Genomic DNA, 16444 nt, shown 5'->3' with positions numbered 1-16444 from the left:
TGTCTTGACAACGAATAGGTGGCCCATCATTGATTGCTTTGTTGACCTCGATCATCCGGAACCGTGCTATGTCGTGACGGTAACAAGCAGAAACGGACAAAAGCTCTTAGCTGATATGCTACCGAGCTTCCTCGAGCCCTGCCTCCGTCCGAGCTCCAGCTGTTACGACTTGCGAGTACTCCGAACAAGGCATGTGTTTGTTGGGACTATGGGGTTGTTTGGTTGGCATACTCACATTACCAAACCTTGCTATACTTCATTTAGCTAACATGTCTAACATGTGACCAACAAAATTAAAGCCACACTTCAGCCATAGGAGAGTAAACTTATCATACTTTTATGTGTCAATGATATGTGGGACCCACATCATGGTGAAGGAATCTTGCTAAACGTGTGGCACCAACCAAACGAATGCCTAACTAAGTCAAACCTGGCTAACTTGAGTTGTGGCATGATGAGGCAAATTGTGGTAGTGAACCAAACAACCCCATATATATCCTACGCGTCTCTTTTAAACTACAGTCTTCAGAAGCAACGAGGAAGAGTACTTCTTGGTAGGAGTGGCCGTATCTATACTTTCTGTTTACCACTCTCTCCATTTCTAGATGTAGGTAACCATTTTCGGTGTAAATGAGCACAAGATCGAGGAAATAGCCCATATCTGTTAGAACGTACTCGTACTGTACAATAATAGAAATAAGCAATGCTGTAGTACTGTGTAAGTCACTGAGCATGCATGGGCAGGTGACTGAATTTTAGTACTAGTAGATGAATGGAGTACGTCCTAAAATAAGCGAAATACTAGTACTCGCATGTTTTCTGATGGGTACTCCTTGGAAATGCTGGGGCCTTTGACCTGCTTCCTACTTGTGTCGTCCTCGAGCCCGCCCAAGATTGCACTTGTCCACGCCGTGCATCGAGCCAGCAACCCGAGTGATCGACCAGTCAAGGACGCATCACACATGGCGTGTCTCTCTGCCTTGCGGAAGCAACAAGTGTCAGTAGGAGAACCTTGCTCTGATCATCATCCTGGAAAAAAATAAAGCTTAGCTAAACATAATTAGGAGATGATTCAAAACTAAGATTTTCGAACACAAAAAATTGATAATACTCTTACTTCCATACAGTTGCAAGAGATGGAAAAATTTCGGCGTTGGCACTTGGCTTTAAAGCGTTCTTTGAAGCGTTGAAAAAAAGCTTTGGAACCACACGTCCGACGCACGCCCGAGCCGGGGGCAGTATGGGAAGGCGGAAACCGCACCGAGCCGCTTCTCGCGAGAGGAGAACGCCACGCGCGCCCCGTCACGGTGGAAATGCCCGTTCTACCCCTGCTCCTCGTGTGTGTACTAGCGCCCCTCCGGGCCCCGTCTCTCGTCACGCTGCAGACAAGGACCTACTAGTCGCGCGTAGGCCGTGTGACGGCGTGACACCACCACTGACCACCCCCTCCTCTCCTCCCAGTTCGTCTCCTCCACTCCTCCTGCATCACCTCCACTCGTCGGCGGCGGCGGCGGCGGCGGCGCGGCGCAGTGCGGTGCCTGCGTTGGAGGAGAGGGCGGGCCGCCGAGAGGTCGGCAATGGCGGCCGGTGGGTTGGCGTGAGGCAGGTGGGATCGGTGGTGGTGGGGAGGGAGGAGAGGTGGGAGGTGCGGGCATGGAGCGCGGGTCGGCGATGGCTCCGGCGGCGGGGCCGGGGTCGGGGCCAGGGGCGGTGGTGGTGGGGTCGGCAGCGGCGCTGGCGGCGCAGGAGGAGATGCGGTGGCGGCAGCTGGACAGCGGCGTCAGCGCGGTGTCGTTCGGGTTCGTGGCCACCGCCATCCTCGTCTCCATGTTCCTCGCCATGGCCATCCTCGAGCACTTCCTCCGCTCCCCGGCCCACCGCGGCCACGCTGGGATGGGGCCGCCGCCCCCGCACCCGCCGCCGCCGGGAGGGATCCTCTCTCGCCTCCGCCTACTCCTCCACCGCCGCGGCGCCGGCGAGGCCGCCTTCCCTGGCGGCTCGGATCTCGAGGCGGCCAGGAAGCTCGACGGCGGCGCGTCCCCCGAGGTATGGCCGCACCGGCGCACTGCTCCCGCACGCTCTCCCCCCCTTCCCGTCCATCGCTTTAATGATTCCGTCATCTCGCCCTTTTCGCAGCTTTCGCTTTTCGCATCGCATCGTATTGCCTTTTCACGCATTGTGTCTGCTCATTTGATGACCCGGTTGCGCAACTTGTCCCGCCACCTTCCTTCCACATCTTCCACTCTCTCACTAGGAAGAAGCAGAAGCAGGGAGTGAGAAGTCAAACCCTGACATTTTTAGATTTCTTGACTTGAATATCGGTTGTGAATTCGTAGTCTCTAAACTCTTTTGACGATTAGGATGATCTTGAAAGATTTGACGATTCCTCACATATAAAAGCGAGGTGCAGCATTTGAGAGCTTAAGTTAGATCTTTCCAATTCCGTTCATAGGTGTACGGTCATTCTGAAGAAATAGGTGTTGCAGCATTGTTCCAAGACAACTCATTAATTAGTTTGGACGGCGTGTCTGATCACAACAAGCCATATCCATATGTCATGTACGATGAGCCCGACCAGCTGCATATGGGATTCGTCCCAATGTTACTGTAGTACATTAGTATCGATTTGTCATCTAAGATCCTGTCTGGAAGCTTGGGATTTGGATCCTAATCCTTAGGATTGCTTCCAGGCGGGTCTGAAGTGTTTTGCTGCTTTCAATAGGCTATGTTGGTTTGTTGTGTTGTGAAAAGAACGGGTTAAAAGCGTTATTGTTCAAGAGAGGCTAGATTATCAATATCATGCGTAATGGACCTGAGAGGGGAATATGGGAGACAGCAGCAAGCAGACAAGGGCCCATCCCTGTCTGCAGCCACCCCAAGGTCTGAATCATCCTCTGGCTTGCAATGTTAGCTGTCCACAGCCAGAGGTCTCATTCATTGCTGTTTGAGAATTATTAGCATTTGTGGAACATCTTGTTAAGATAGATCAGCAGCAGAATTTGATTGAGTTATAATGGTCCACATCATAGGGATCAAAAGCACTCAGTAACTTCAATTAGATGTGAAATGTGCATTGTATACTTCATATAATTTTGTAGACTTGTAGTGATTGCTTTCCTTCTCTTAGGGACGTTAAACTTTGTTGTTCAACTGCTGGCATCAACTTTGCTAGTTTGAAGTTCATTCCTTGCTTGTGCAGAATCCACACTTATGAATTCCTTGCTGGTGCAGAATCCACACTTATGAACTAGTACTAGTGATTAGGACTATGCTCTATTCTGTATGCTAAGTTACTTCATTGTGTTGTCTACATTGAGCTGATCTTTTTCCTATCATAGGAAACTATAATAATGGCTTCCTTCTGGCATATGCTTCTGTTTTTGGTAGTCTAGTGGTTGAAAGAGCAATAGGTATAATGAAATTGGTGCACTCATAGTTGGCAATCACTCCCCTGAAGTGGATTGCCCTGCTGCATGTTGTTTTCTACTCTATTCACAATTTTTTTTGTTTCCTGCTTATTAAGATGCTAGTGCAAATTTGAAATGTTTAAATTTGGACTGTGTTAGAAGAGGGCTGGCTTGTATTGTAGTGATAGAACACTAGACTGAATTGCAAAAGTCCATGGTTTCGAATCCCCATACTTATTCAAAATATAGATGTGTATTACTCCCTCCATTTTTAATAGATAACGTCGTTCACTTTTGATCATTCACCTTAGTCAAAAAATTTGTATGTGTCATTTATTTTGTTGTGACTTGTTTTATCATTAGGTAAACTTTAAGCATGATTCATATTTTTTGTGTATTTATATTTAATAAGACGAATGGCCAAACATTATGCCAAAAGTCAATATCGTCATTTATTACAAAACGGAGGTAGTACTTCCTGTGTGCTCTGTTATAACAAAGGATTGCCATGGAAGAGATAAGGTTTACTATACAATTGAATGGGCATCACCAATGTTAAAAATTCACTATTGCCATTTAATCTGTTAGCCTACCAATAAATCATTCTTGTCACTGTATTATTAAAAAAATTACCCGAGCAACTGTTACCCAATCTATTCCACAAAAAGATTACCTGATCTAGCTGTTTAGTGTAACTGCAGTAGGAGCCACCACATACTTGAAGGATCACCTGCTAAAAATCATCTCTCTCACTACGGTGTGAAGCTAGTGGAGGAAATAGGAATACTGACAATCTTTTACCATTGATTTTTATTTGTGTGCATGCATATGTGGTGGGTTTTTTTGGGTGCGGAGTGGGAGGGGTAAAAACCAGCCACTTACCACTGGACTACTTTAATTATGCATCTGTTTCGCCTTAAGTGGAAAGTATGTGGTCATGTGATCGAGATTTTTGATCGGTTAGATCTTTGGGGGGTGTACTAGAAAACTTGCTTACTAACCCGGTCGAGAAATATTTAGATCAGCTTCATAGTTGTGGATCACAACAAGGCTTCACTAGCAACGTTCCCTGTTAAATGACATCATGCAGCTATTAAATATTCTTTTTCTTGATGCCAAATCTTTCACGATAGCTTTAAACATGGACAACTGATTCAAGCTTTCATACAAACTAGAATTCTTTTTAGCAGCTTCTGTAGTGTGGCTCCAAAATTCACTCAGAACTGTTGACATGGAAATATTTTATAGGAAAATGTAGGCTCCCATCGGATGGCCTATTCAGCCAAAGAAAAAGCCAAAATTTGAATTTTCAAACTTAATTTTGACATTGATTTTGAAATATTTTCAACGTAGTTTTTTTTTCAGCATTGGCTTTTAAGTCACCGAGAACACATATATAAAAGTTTTACCTACAAATTCATTTTTATTCTTTAATAAGCCGTTTTGGCTTATTGTGTTGGCTTATTACGTTTTGGCTTATAAGATTTATAAGGCTATTATGTTCTTTAGTGGTGTATGCTTGTGGTACTTACACTGCAGACTACTTCCTCCGTTTCACAAAGTAAGACTTTCTAGCATTGCTCACATTCACTTAGATGTTAATGAATCTAGACATATGCATGTGTTTAGATTCATTAACATCTATATGTATGTGGGCAATGCTAGAAAGTCTTACATTATGAAACGGAGGGAGTACTTACTATACAGATTAAAACTCTCTGCACTTTGTTTTTTAGATTTAACTATAGTGAATCTTTCACCCAATTAAAAAATAGTTGCATGATAGAACCGTCATCTGCTAGGCCTGGCATCTTGGGAGTTGGGAGTTGGGAGTCCCTGCACTGATCATTCCAAAGTTACGGACTACTAAAACCCATCTGTGTAACTATAGGAGTTCCTGCATTCATAGGAGCCATCTGTGGAACTTCTTCCAGCTTAAAGATCTCCAGTGTAGCCCTGGAGGTTTTTCTTTACCTTTATAGGGAATATGCAGAAAGCTTTGCATGTCATTCCCATTAGATAGAAAAGAGAGTTTACAGCACTAAACAGTAAGCAACTGAGGACTAAAGAGACTCAACAGCGGCACACAGCCCTGAAAATCAAGTTTAAATCCTGCAAACGGATCTGAAACTTTGATGACCCTATGTCACTCCAATCCCTGAGTTCTTAGATGGTCTGAAAATCAAAAGTTTTTCTTCATGTGCATCAGTTTTGCTGTTGGGTTTTGGTAATTTCAACTTGACTGGTTCCTGGGGAAGTTCCGGTATGGAATACATGTTTGTTACTCGTTTCTATTACTAGTATATAAAAATGTAAATCGATTCCATTACCAATGCTCTGTATTTTGAAGTTCCATTACCAGTTTGTGCATACATTGATCATGAAAGTGGGACATCCTCATTGACTACTTTGCTCACGTGTTTCGCAGATACCTGTTTACGCCAAAGGTGTCTCAGTTTTAATGCCAGGACACGATGTACCAACATTCATCGCTCATCCTGCCCCAGCACCCTGCCCTCCAGAAAGGGTCCAGTGGCCCTCACACCAGCCCACTCCTTTTGCTGGTTCCTCATCAAATCCGAGCTAGTAGCATTCAAATGCTAAATGCCATCTGCGTCACAGCGATCCGCAAAGTAATTCTTCTGTTCTTCTCTGGCTGTATTTCCTGCCTCTCCAGCAGAATTCAGGCAGGTTCTCTCCACATATGTACAGGTCTTGTATCTTTGTTCTAAAGCAAGTTCTGCTGCCCCTGCCGTATTGTGGCGGGCGAGCAGCCGGCGGATCGATGGAGTTGGCTACCGATCCCACTTGCTCTGCTAGTGTTAGATGCCTTTGTTTTCGCTGTCGATCCTACACCTTTCTTTGCTAGATCCCCAATGGAGGGAAGGATGGACTATACACATCTTGTAGAAACTCTGTCGGGGAATGTGAAGCTAGCTGTTAAAGCCATTCTTGTTCTGCCTGGTTGTTCCCATGTGCCTGCCTCTTCCTGCTTGCCAGTGACCTTTGATGCTGAGAAAAAAACAGGCTAATCAAAGCAGCCTTGTTTAGTTTCCAAAATTTTTTTCCAAAAAACATCACATCGAATCTTTAGACACATGTATGGAGCATTAAATATAGATAAAAAGAAAAACTAATTGCACAGTTTACATGGAAATCACGAGATGAATCTTTTGAGTCTAATTAATCCATGATTACCCATGAGTGCTACAGTAATCCACGTGTGCTAATGATAGATTAATTAGGCTTAATAAATTTGTCTCGCGGTTTCCATACGAGTTATGAAATTAGGTTTTTCATTCATGTCGGAAAACCATTTCTAACATCCAGTTAAACATCCGATGTGACACCTAAAAAATTCTTCCCGCTTTTCTCCTGAAGAATTCGCTTGGATGGCGTCGTTTCTCCCTTTCGGCAAGACGGCGATTGTAGTAACTTATCTGAAACCGGTCAAGATCGCGATGTGGACCGCACAGGCTGCAGCAGTGCAATGCAACTGATGAAAAGCCGTTAAGCTTGCCTTGTCAGGCAGTCGCCGTCCGGTGGACGGTGACAGCTAGCCTTGGTGGCAACCCGGTGTCCTCGCGCGCAGACAACAAAGCGGCGCTGTCACGATGGTGAGATGGCCACCACCACCACCACCACGACACCCCCCCATGCATGCAACGCAAAATCCACTCGAGAAAACTTGTGCGATTCATCCGATGATGAGTTTTTTTTCTCCTTTTTGTGGTGGCTACGGCGTCAACATCATGCTGAGCCGGCGGCGTGTGTGCCATTAGCTGCCGGATCAGCGGCGGAATCTGGACGCCGGCGGCGACGGCGACAAGAGGAATCCGGCAGCTGTTCCGTTCCCAACCTGTCCGTTCTCGTGGGCCTCTCTCTCTTTGCTGCGTTTCATGTGCCCTCATTTACTCGGCTCGTACTGCACACGTACGCTCTTGTCGATCAGGAGTTTCATACTTTCATATGCCTTGCTTTTGGACAGTTAATTTATTATTAGTACCACTAGTAGATCAACTTGGATGATTTCTTTTGCTGGTGTACCACCAAGATGTTCAGTTAGTAACAGTACCAAATTAGCGAGGCATTCATGCACGTGAGGACATCGTCGTTGTCGATTTATTTTATCAGTTTCGACATGCGTTGCTGAGGCTCAGCTCGAGGTAGATTGGTGGCGACACTGGCTGACACGGCGGCAGCTACAACGGCTACTTAGGCCCCTATTTAGTGCTCCTACTAATTGTTTACTCCTTTCAAAAGGGGCACCACGTTACAGTAGCCGTTACCGGTTAGTGCTGTTGATTACTTGATTAGTCAATTAGTGTTGCGCTTAACAGTTGCTTAATGGAATAATGGTTGGTGCTCAGTGTCCAGTGTGCCGCCAGAAACTGAGAAAAGCTTCGGCCTTTAGGCTCTGTTCGTTCTGAGGAGATAGGGGAGATTGGTTCTCGTTTTCCGCGTGCACGCTTTTTAAACTACTAAACGGTGCGTTTTTTGCCAAAAAAAAATTTTATAGGAAAGTTGCTTTAAAAAATCATAATAATCTATTTTTGAAATTTAAAATAGTTAATATTCAATAAATCATGAGTTAATGGCTCACCTTGTTTTGCGTATCTTCCCAATCTCCTTAATCCCCTTCTCCTCAAACACACCCTTAGTCATAGAAACGGGAGGATTGTGTGAGCCTTCAGCTTGCTGGCATGCCAATCTCCTGCAATGCAAGTAGGAGAAAAAATGGATAATAAATTGCGTATTGTCCTTCTGTTAGTGTACAAGTACAGATTACTGAGGCGACACGAGGCAGCGTATCTGATGCGATGCCTATTGTAGACGCAGAAATTTTGGGCTCTAGATCCTGGGATGACATGATCGGAATCATAACTCTAGGACTACCAAAGCTCACCCCTTTTTTTCATGATTTTATCCATACGATGGGCTAAAAGGATGGGACAAATTCTACAGCAAAAGGCATTCCTTGGATTCCGCCGTGAAACAGGAATAGGAGGGATGGAGCAGTCTTGTACCAGACGACTCCTCAACATCATTTTAGTCTCCAATCCATGGTCATCAGCGTCCCAAAAATCAAAGGGTTCATCATTCTTATACCCACGGTGGTATCTCAGTAAATTGAGATGCTTCTTTTTTTACACAGATTCTATCATGATAAATCGCAATTCTTGTCATTTAAAGCCCAATCACAAAACAGATCTACAGAGTAATTATGCAAAGCGCATAGTAGTAACAAAACCAAATTCACCAATTCTAAATTTATCTGTGACTATGTCTTTTTTTGAGGGGGAGTGGACATGCCTTTGCAAGGCGCACTCATGTTTCATTGTTTCACATGGACAAGGTTGTAAGGTTAAAGGGTGTAAAAGAAAAAGAAAAACAAAGCTATCTGTAACCACGTCTTTAGCAAAAGCCATGGATGTATAGTCACACTTTCATTGCCTCATTCTTGTTAGACAGTTATTTTATAAGTTGTTAGACTGTTTGTACCATGAACTTCACACAGATCCTAAATCTAGGCCCCCTTTATAACATGAGAGTTCACTTGTTTTTTTTTTTTTTTTTGGAAATCAAATAAACCACTCAAAAAATGAAAAAAAAACATGTGAAATTTCTTCTCTGTTTTTAAAAAGAAAATCAGAGAGCTACGAAGTGACCATAACTTGTTAATTCCTTTTGGTAGAATCTACTCACTTAGGTTCAATTTCTAAACTTAACATGCGTAATTATATATACGTCTAATTATTTTTTCATCGATAGACGATGTATCTATCGACACGATATCCATGGTGACTTTGTAAATCAAAGTGTATATTCGCAAACGTCGACAACGAGACGTTCATAGTCACTTCGTCAATCTCATAGAGTGTAGTGTTACAAGTGCTTACATAGATTATTTTTCTTTCGTTTAGAGCAAGTTTAATAGTATAGCCCACTACTGGCTCCAATTCGTCTATAGCCGATCTATTAGTCATTTCATATAATAGTTGCTTACTATTCTATTAATATATGGTCCTACCTGTCATACACACATTACGTCTTGGAGTCCGTGCTGCAGCTGGCTACAGATCTGTAGCCCGCTGTTTTTCTCTCTCATCTTTTATCTCATTAAAATATATTTACAGCTGGCTAATAGTCTGCTCCTGTACCTGCTCTTATACCGTATTAAAAAAATCAGAGAGCTACTACTATCACAATCTTTTTTGAAAAAAAAAATGGTGCTGTCACAATCATTGCTCATTCTTAGCGCTGGCTAAGCAAGTTTAAAAGCGGCTGCTTTGCTGCACTTGTCTTTTTCCCCTTCCACCCCATCTCCGCCTACGCGCACACAAGCGTAACAGACGCTCTCTCACACTCTCCTCCTCACTCGCCGCTCGCTTATCTCCCCAATCCAATCCCCTGCCGCGCGACGGCTCTGCGAGATTGCAAGGCTAGTGTAGATCTGTCTCTTTCCTCCCTCCCCTTTCTCCCGTCGTCTCCGTTGTTCTCCAGCGAGCAGAGCAGCAAAATCCTTAGCGGCCAAGGCTTCCGGGCTCGGTGAGAAGTTTTAAACGCATTATTACGAGGGGGGGGGGGGGGGGGGGGGGGGGATTGCGAGAAAGGAGGGCGCACTCGGTGGTGGTGGACTGGTAGTAGTAGCTTTCGGTGGCGAGCGTCTCCATAAAGCGGCGGCGGCGGCAAAGATAGGGTCGTCGTAGGAGGGGTGCTGTGGCGACAAGAATCTGCAGGTATCGGATTATAATCTTCTTTCTTTTCTTTCTTTCTTTCTCTCTTTTGTTCTCGGTCTTCTTCTGCATCTTCTCGCTTCCTGGCTTCCCTTTTCTCTGTTGCAATCTGTTTTTTGGAGGTAAAATAAACATGTTATTGGGTTATATCTGGCGTGTTCGACGGATTTCTTTTGGAGACTGTGCTGTTGCGAGTGATTAAAAGGGGAATTTTTTTTTCTTGATGTGGTGGATTTCTTGCCGAATTTTGGCACCTCTTTCCGTTGCGAGATTCTTCCAGCGTTGGCATTGCTTGCCATTAGCCAACTTTGTTTTTTTTTCCCTTCTTCTTTATCTGTCCTGTTCCTCTCTGACGCCAGGCTGCACCTGCAATCCTCAGATATTCATCATTCGGCTGGGCGCTCAGAGATCAAAGCAAAGTTGGCGATTACTTTCTTGATCATTCCTCGGAAGTGCTCGTCAGGTGATGCCCGCATTGGAAGATCCTTCATGGATGTTCGCGTGGTGAAGAGCAAGTCCCTGCCCATGATTGCTTCTGCCGCCGTCTTCTTGCTGCTGCTCTCCGCCGCGCTGCCGCTCTCGCAGTCTTACACTTATGAGCAAGATGGTATGTACTGTCCTTTTGGTGGTTTTGACTGTTGCAAAGATCCAGAATTCATAGCTGTACATGATCATGAATTGATGACATCATTAGGGACCCAGATTATTTATGGTTTGATGACGGAGCTGTCTTGTACTATCACATTTTACTCCAAAAATGTGTTCTGTGGCACCTTATTTTTGTGCTTTGTTTGTGTTTATCAGTGTTTGCAATAAATGGCTTGTACACTGCACTTGGGTCACCTTCAGTGCCTGGATGGATTACAAACGGTGGCGACCCCTGCAATGAAGGCTGGCAGGGTGTTGAATGCGTGGTCTCAAATATTACCTCCATGTATGATCTGCTATTACACTTTCGTTTTGTTAATGTTGTTTGTTTGATTACCTGTTTATCTGGTTATCTGAACAATGTGATATTTCTGGTAGAACTCTCAATGCTGCAAATTTGGGCGGACAACTGGGTAACACACTAGGGAATTTCACATCGCTAATCACCTTGTAAGCTGATCATTCGTGAAGTTTAAGATTATTGGTGATTTCCTCTCGAATTGACACTGTTATTGACTTGGTTCTTAATGCTTCTTGGTTTACCCAATGTAGAGATCTTAGCAACAATAATATCGGTGGAACCATACCAGATAATCTGCCAATCACATTGCAGCGTTTGTATGCCCATTTGATCATTTTGTTACTCTTCCAAACCATCTATGTGGTTATTTTAATCTTTTTACTATGGTTTTGCTTGTCAATTACAGTTTCCTTTCTGGTAACCAGCTAAGTGGTAGCATTCCAAGTACATTGTCGACACTTACGCTTTTGACAGGCTTGTAAGTATATTATTGCCTACACATTCACAAGACTTCATAAAGTTAGTGCTTTCAGTGATAATTCTTGCATTTGCAGGTCCCTCAATAACAATCATTTATCTGGAGAGATACCAGATGCATTTTCAACTCTAACTGGACTTGCAAATTTGTAAGAGCAAGTTTAAGTTTGCTCTAAGTGTTATTCTATACTAGCATTTGTTGACAATGTGAAGTTTCTTACCAAAGTGATCAACCTTCTTGAATAGAGATTTTTCTTCCAACAACTTGACTGGTCCTTTGCCACCTTCAATGGGAAACTTGACAGCATTGACTAGCCTGTGAGTATTGAAGTTTATTGCACTGTCTTTCAAGTTGACTTTTCACTAGTGTCAAGTACTTAATGTTATACTATGATCACAGGCATATTCAGAACAATCAAATAATTGGGTTGCTTAATGTGCTGCAAGATCTCCCTCTCCAAGATTTGTATGTACACAAAACTACAGTTTTTTTTTACTTAATTCTTTTCTCCAAGAAGTTCAGGAAACCTGCTATTTCAGTAAAGATAATTTCTCTCTCTTTTTTCACGCCTTGTTTTCTGTGGTGACTAATTCAACAGGAACATAGAAAACAATCTTTTCTCCGGTCCTGTGCCTGTGAAACTAGAGAACATACCAAATTTTAAGTAAGGAACTTCCCCTTGATTGAGTTGTTTCTGTCGATCGTTGCTCTAACTTTAATGTTTAAAAATCAATTCCATTGCTCGTATACTCTTTTAATATTAAGAATCAACTAGTTTTTCATGTGCATATTTGTGTTTAGCGAAAGAAGAAAAGTTCATTCAAACTAATGTACCACACAGGAAGGATGGGAACCCATTCAATACCAGCATAGCCCCATCAGCATTGCCTCCTGCTGCACCGACACCATTACCATCAGTATCACCTCCAGCAGGGCATGTCCCCACAAAAGAACCTTCAAATTCTTCTATTGCACCAGCAGGGAATGCCCCATCAAGAAAAAACAATGTTTCTGCAATGAAATTTGTTGGATACATTCTTGTTGGGGTGGTATCCGCGGTGGTTCTCGTGCTAATGGTGATGTTTTGTCTATCCAAGTACAAAGAAAGAAAATCAAGAGATGATGTGTATACAAAAAACCAGTTAGGAAGGTCTCCTCAAAAGCTTGGAGAACCTAAAATCAAGGAAGTTTCAGACATCAAGGAACCACCAGTTAAACTCAAGAATAATGCTGGAAAAGGTTGTCATTGTTCTCTTGGCAAACAAATGACTTCCAGTTTTTTTACTTTATTTTTTGCCCATTGACTAAACTGATCTCTTGGGCGGTGACAGCTTCAAATGTGATTTCTCATACAAGGGAGGAGCAGAAATTGAATGTATCAACAGCAGGTGAACAATTTTATGCCTAAAAAAGTGCACATGCCCTTTTTTTATTCGTCACTATTCTGCAAGTTTTAGTATGGTAAAGCTTAATAGAAACATTGGCATGGCAGCTGCTTTCTTCCTCTCTTGATTTTGACATTCCAATATTTCTTTGCAGCAGCTTCAGATGCAGTTTATGATTCAAGGGAAGAGCGGAAGCCAGGTTCATCAATGTCAGGTAAATGACTCGAAACTAAATTACATGCAGAAGTGCTATTTTACTGCTCTGCGAGTTTGAGTATGTCAAAGTTAACATGAGAACTTACATGGCAGCTGCTCCTAGGGTGGTTACAATGGAACAAAAAGAGCATGTGATTGATATGGAAAAAAAAGATAATTTTGTGGATGAACAACTGCATCCTCCACAGTCTGCTGTACTGCGTACTGAAAAGGTCACTGTACATCCCAGCGTGCGTACTAGAAAGGGAAGAGTACCTTCAGCTGGGAAATTGGATTTAACAACTACCGTCAAGTCGTTCTCTATTGCGTCCCTTCAGCAATATACCAATAGTTTCAACGAAGAAAATTTGATAAGAGATAGCAGGTTTGGTAAGGTATATCTGGCAGAGCTTCCGGATGGAGAGGTACAAAACTGTTGGGCAGATTTTCTAGTAGTTACTTTAGCAAGAATTTGTTGATTATACCATCGTCACTTCTGAACTGTGATATTTGCTTTGCATCAGCTACTGGAAGTTTTGAAGATTGATGCTGCTAACTCAAGAATACCAGCGGATGCCTTTCTAGAGCTAGTTGTGAACATCTCCGAACTGACGCATCCTAACATACTCGGGCTTGTTGGATATTGTGCTGAGTTTGATCAGAAATTACTTGTATATGAGCACTGTAGCAAGATGACTTTACATGATGAACTTCATTATGTTGATGACTCAAACAAGGGATTATCATGGAATGCTCGCCTCCAAGTCGCTGTGGGGGCAGCAAAAGCATTACAGTAAGCAAATTATAACTTTTCTATTTTTTTCTTCCCAATTTTGTGAAGTGATTCTATTGATTTGTGAAAATGCTATGTGTTTTTTTTTTTGTAGATATCTTCATGATGGTTGTCAACCTCCAATTGTACACCAAAATTTTGAACCGTCTATTGTTCTTCTCAACAGCACTTTAGTTGTGCATATTTCTGAATGTGGTCTTGCAGCACTGTCATCAAGATCAGTATCCCAGGTACAATAATGTTAATGAAAATATTTTGGCATCAGACTCTTTGGTGATGCTCTGGATGTTCAGTATTTCGGATGCCCTCATGCACTGCTATTTAAGTATTTATAGCATAGCTGTGCATTTGTAATTATAATGAAGGCTAGTGTAAATGAAAGAATTGTATTTAGGAATGGGTATTGCTGATTGCTATGCATTTTCATCACATTGCATCAATTGAGATGACAGAGTCTTTTGTTTGTTTGTTTGCGAGGAGAGATGAAAGAGTTTGTTATAGAAAAGTGATCTTGTTATATTTCGCAGGGATGCTTAGCTGACAGCAGCTAACAAATTTAGGCTTCAGATAATATTTCTTTCTAGATCTATTCTCAATCTCATTTTTTAATTGCCATCCTTGTATTCCAGTATAGACGCCCCCCGTGTCAATTGACATTGCTAACTTGTGAAGCTGTTCTTCTTTTAATCTGCTTAGGAATTGCTAGTGTTTCCGAAACACATACTGTCATGTTTAGCAGTAGTTATACACTTTGGAATTTGGATCGCAACAGAATAAGGTTGCTAGTTTATTTTTGACTTTTTGAGTGAATTTTACTATTTCTTTATTGATAAATAGTGTACTCTTTTTTATGTCAGTTGTCTGGCCGTATGCGCACCTTGTTCCATTATGAAGCCCCCGAAGTGCATGAATCTGGATTATTAAGTGATCGAAGTGATGTTTACAGCTTTGGAGTTGTCATGTTGGAACTTCTTACAGGGCGTAAACCTTATGACAGGTAACATTCCAAAAGGACAATATCCCAGACCCACTTCCACTTAGCTAAGTATCCTTGTTTTGCTTGAAGATGGTTTCTAATTTTTCTCATGGAAACGGAACTGCAGTTCACGTCCACGTGCTGAGCAACACCTGGTGCGGTGGGCCACTTCCCAGCTTTACGATATCGATGCTATATCAAAGATGGTAGATCCCTCTATTCGAGGCCAATGTTCTGAAAAGGCGTTGTCGCGTTTTGTTGACATTATCAGCAGTTGTATTCAGGTAAGATATTTGATATTACCATCAACACCAAGATGGATCGGTGTGGCTGACCTGATTCCTCTTATGCAGCATGAGCCAGAGTTTAGGCCCTCAATGTCTGAAGTTGTCCAAGATTTAACTCGCATGGTGAGTGATGCAACAAAGGCTTCCATGTAGGCGCTTCCAAAAGGAGAAAAATCCCAGAATCCTCAATTAGCTCATTGCTGAAAATTCAAGAGTTATCTAGTCATATTACCTGCTTGCAAGTTGATCGCTCAAGCATTCGACCAGGCGTAGGCAGATCAAGGAAAGTTCAAGCAGCGAACTTGTGAAGTGGCGATGTGCAGATTGCTGCATTTCCCCCCCCCCCCCCCCCCCCCCCCCTTTCTCCAAGCCATTTTATCCCTGATAGGTTCCCCATCCTTAGACAATAATGCTCCTCTGTGATCTCTCTATAATTCTTTAGACTGTACTCTGCTATCAACACCTCGAAGTGCTTGGTTTCAGATCACATGACGTGATCTCCGTAGTTTTTTAGACGATATGTAAATATACTCAGAAGTCAGAAGTGAAGAAACTTTTGTACGTCAGTATGTCGAGTTTATGATGACGGTTAGGCGCAGATACATCAGCTCTAGGAAATCTGAATATTTTCCTGAGCATTCACAAGTTTGTGTACTATATATGCATTCTAGTCATACACTATATATGCAACTTCTAGCAGATCATCATAAACCCTATGTAAGCATTCTGGTCATACACTTCGTGATCTCTTCTAGCATGAGAAAGGTTTGCTTTGCATTGCACATCTTATCTGCTCTGTTAGCACCGGGGAATACACCAGGGTTCATAAAACTGATGAAATACAATCGGATTTTGTGAAAAACCGACGTTTCAACGTGGCTCCGCAGTGGTTCTCCTCTGAAATTTCAATGGGTTTCATCCATGCGAAAACCGCCGTACCGCCAATGTCCAACATGGAAGATGGTATCGGAATTGTGAACCCTGGTTAGCACTTAAGTAGATTCTTGTTTGTCTCCAGGAAAAGAAACGAGTTTAGTTCGAAACTTCTTCTTCAAACTTTCAACTTTTCTATCACATCAAAATTTTTTTACACACATAAACTTCCAACTTTTCCATTTCATCGTTACAATTTCAACCAAACTTTCAATTTTGGCGTAAACTAAACACACCCCTAGTAAGTTTCTAGCATAGCATTGTTAACTTGATTACTCTGTCCGTTTCATATTGTACCGTTTCA

The 16444-nt window shown here is 42.7% G+C and overlaps 2 protein-coding genes across 4 annotated transcripts; both read left to right on the top strand.

Moving 5' to 3' along the window:
* The first annotated feature begins 1366 nt into the window (after nt 1-1366).
* Nucleotides 1367-6365, top strand: LOC127778237 (uncharacterized). The gene is made up of 2 exons (XM_052304806.1): nt 1367-2046; nt 5836-6365. The coding sequence occupies exons 1-2, from the start codon at nt 1654-1656 to the stop codon at nt 5992-5994; spliced, it is 552 nt and encodes a 183-aa protein (XP_052160766.1). The 5' UTR covers nt 1367-1653; the 3' UTR covers nt 5995-6365.
* Nucleotides 6366-9723: 3358 nt separating this feature from the next.
* LOC127779682 (protein STRUBBELIG-RECEPTOR FAMILY 3-like) lies at nt 9724-15773 on the top strand. Of its 3 annotated transcripts, none has more exons than XM_052306545.1 (19): nt 9724-10147; nt 10524-10751; nt 10949-11078; nt 11171-11242; nt 11345-11410; nt 11500-11571; nt 11648-11719; nt 11817-11888; nt 11971-12036; nt 12170-12235; nt 12413-12810; nt 12903-12959; nt 13114-13170; nt 13266-13576; nt 13676-13944; nt 14039-14174; nt 14802-14941; nt 15048-15204; nt 15274-15773. In XM_052306545.1, exons 2-19 carry the CDS (start codon nt 10634-10636, stop codon nt 15358-15360), a joined length of 2346 nt encoding a protein of 781 aa, XP_052162505.1. In that variant the 5' UTR covers nt 9724-10147; nt 10524-10633; the 3' UTR covers nt 15361-15773. The 3 variants fall into 3 exon arrangements, with proteins under 3 accessions (XP_052162505.1, XP_052162503.1, XP_052162504.1); XM_052306543.1 differs by having other exon boundaries at nt 13111-13170; XM_052306544.1 differs by lacking the exon at nt 9724-10147 and adding an exon at nt 10204-10266 and having other exon boundaries at nt 13111-13170.
* Nucleotides 15774-16444: the final 671 nt, after the last annotated feature.

This window comes from Oryza glaberrima, chromosome 7, assembly GCF_000147395.1.
Source record: "Oryza glaberrima chromosome 7, OglaRS2, whole genome shotgun sequence".
NCBI lineage: Eukaryota > Viridiplantae > Streptophyta > Magnoliopsida > Poales > Poaceae > Oryza > Oryza glaberrima.
Note: the sequence above shows the minus strand (reverse complement) of the source record. Positions and strands in the feature narration are given on the sequence as shown.

Bases quoted from the DNA above. Each gene is read 5' to 3' on its own strand.
- LOC127779682 (XM_052306543.1), top strand. From the start codon at position 10,634: ATGGATGTTCGCGTGGTGAAGAGCAAGTCCCTGCCCATGATTGCTTCT. The intron at 10,752-10,948 runs GTATGTACTGTC...TGTGTTTATCAG, and splicing joins TTACACTTATGAGCAAGATG to TGTTTGCAATAAATGGCTTG. The intron at 12,811-12,902 runs GTTGTCATTGTT...GGGCGGTGACAG, and splicing joins CAAGAATAATGCTGGAAAAG to CTTCAAATGTGATTTCTCAT.
- LOC127778237 (XM_052304806.1), top strand. From the start codon at position 1,654: ATGGAGCGCGGGTCGGCGATGGCTCCGGCGGCGGGGCCGGGGTCGGGG. The intron at 2,047-5,835 runs GTATGGCCGCAC...CGTGTTTCGCAG, and splicing joins ACGGCGGCGCGTCCCCCGAG to ATACCTGTTTACGCCAAAGG.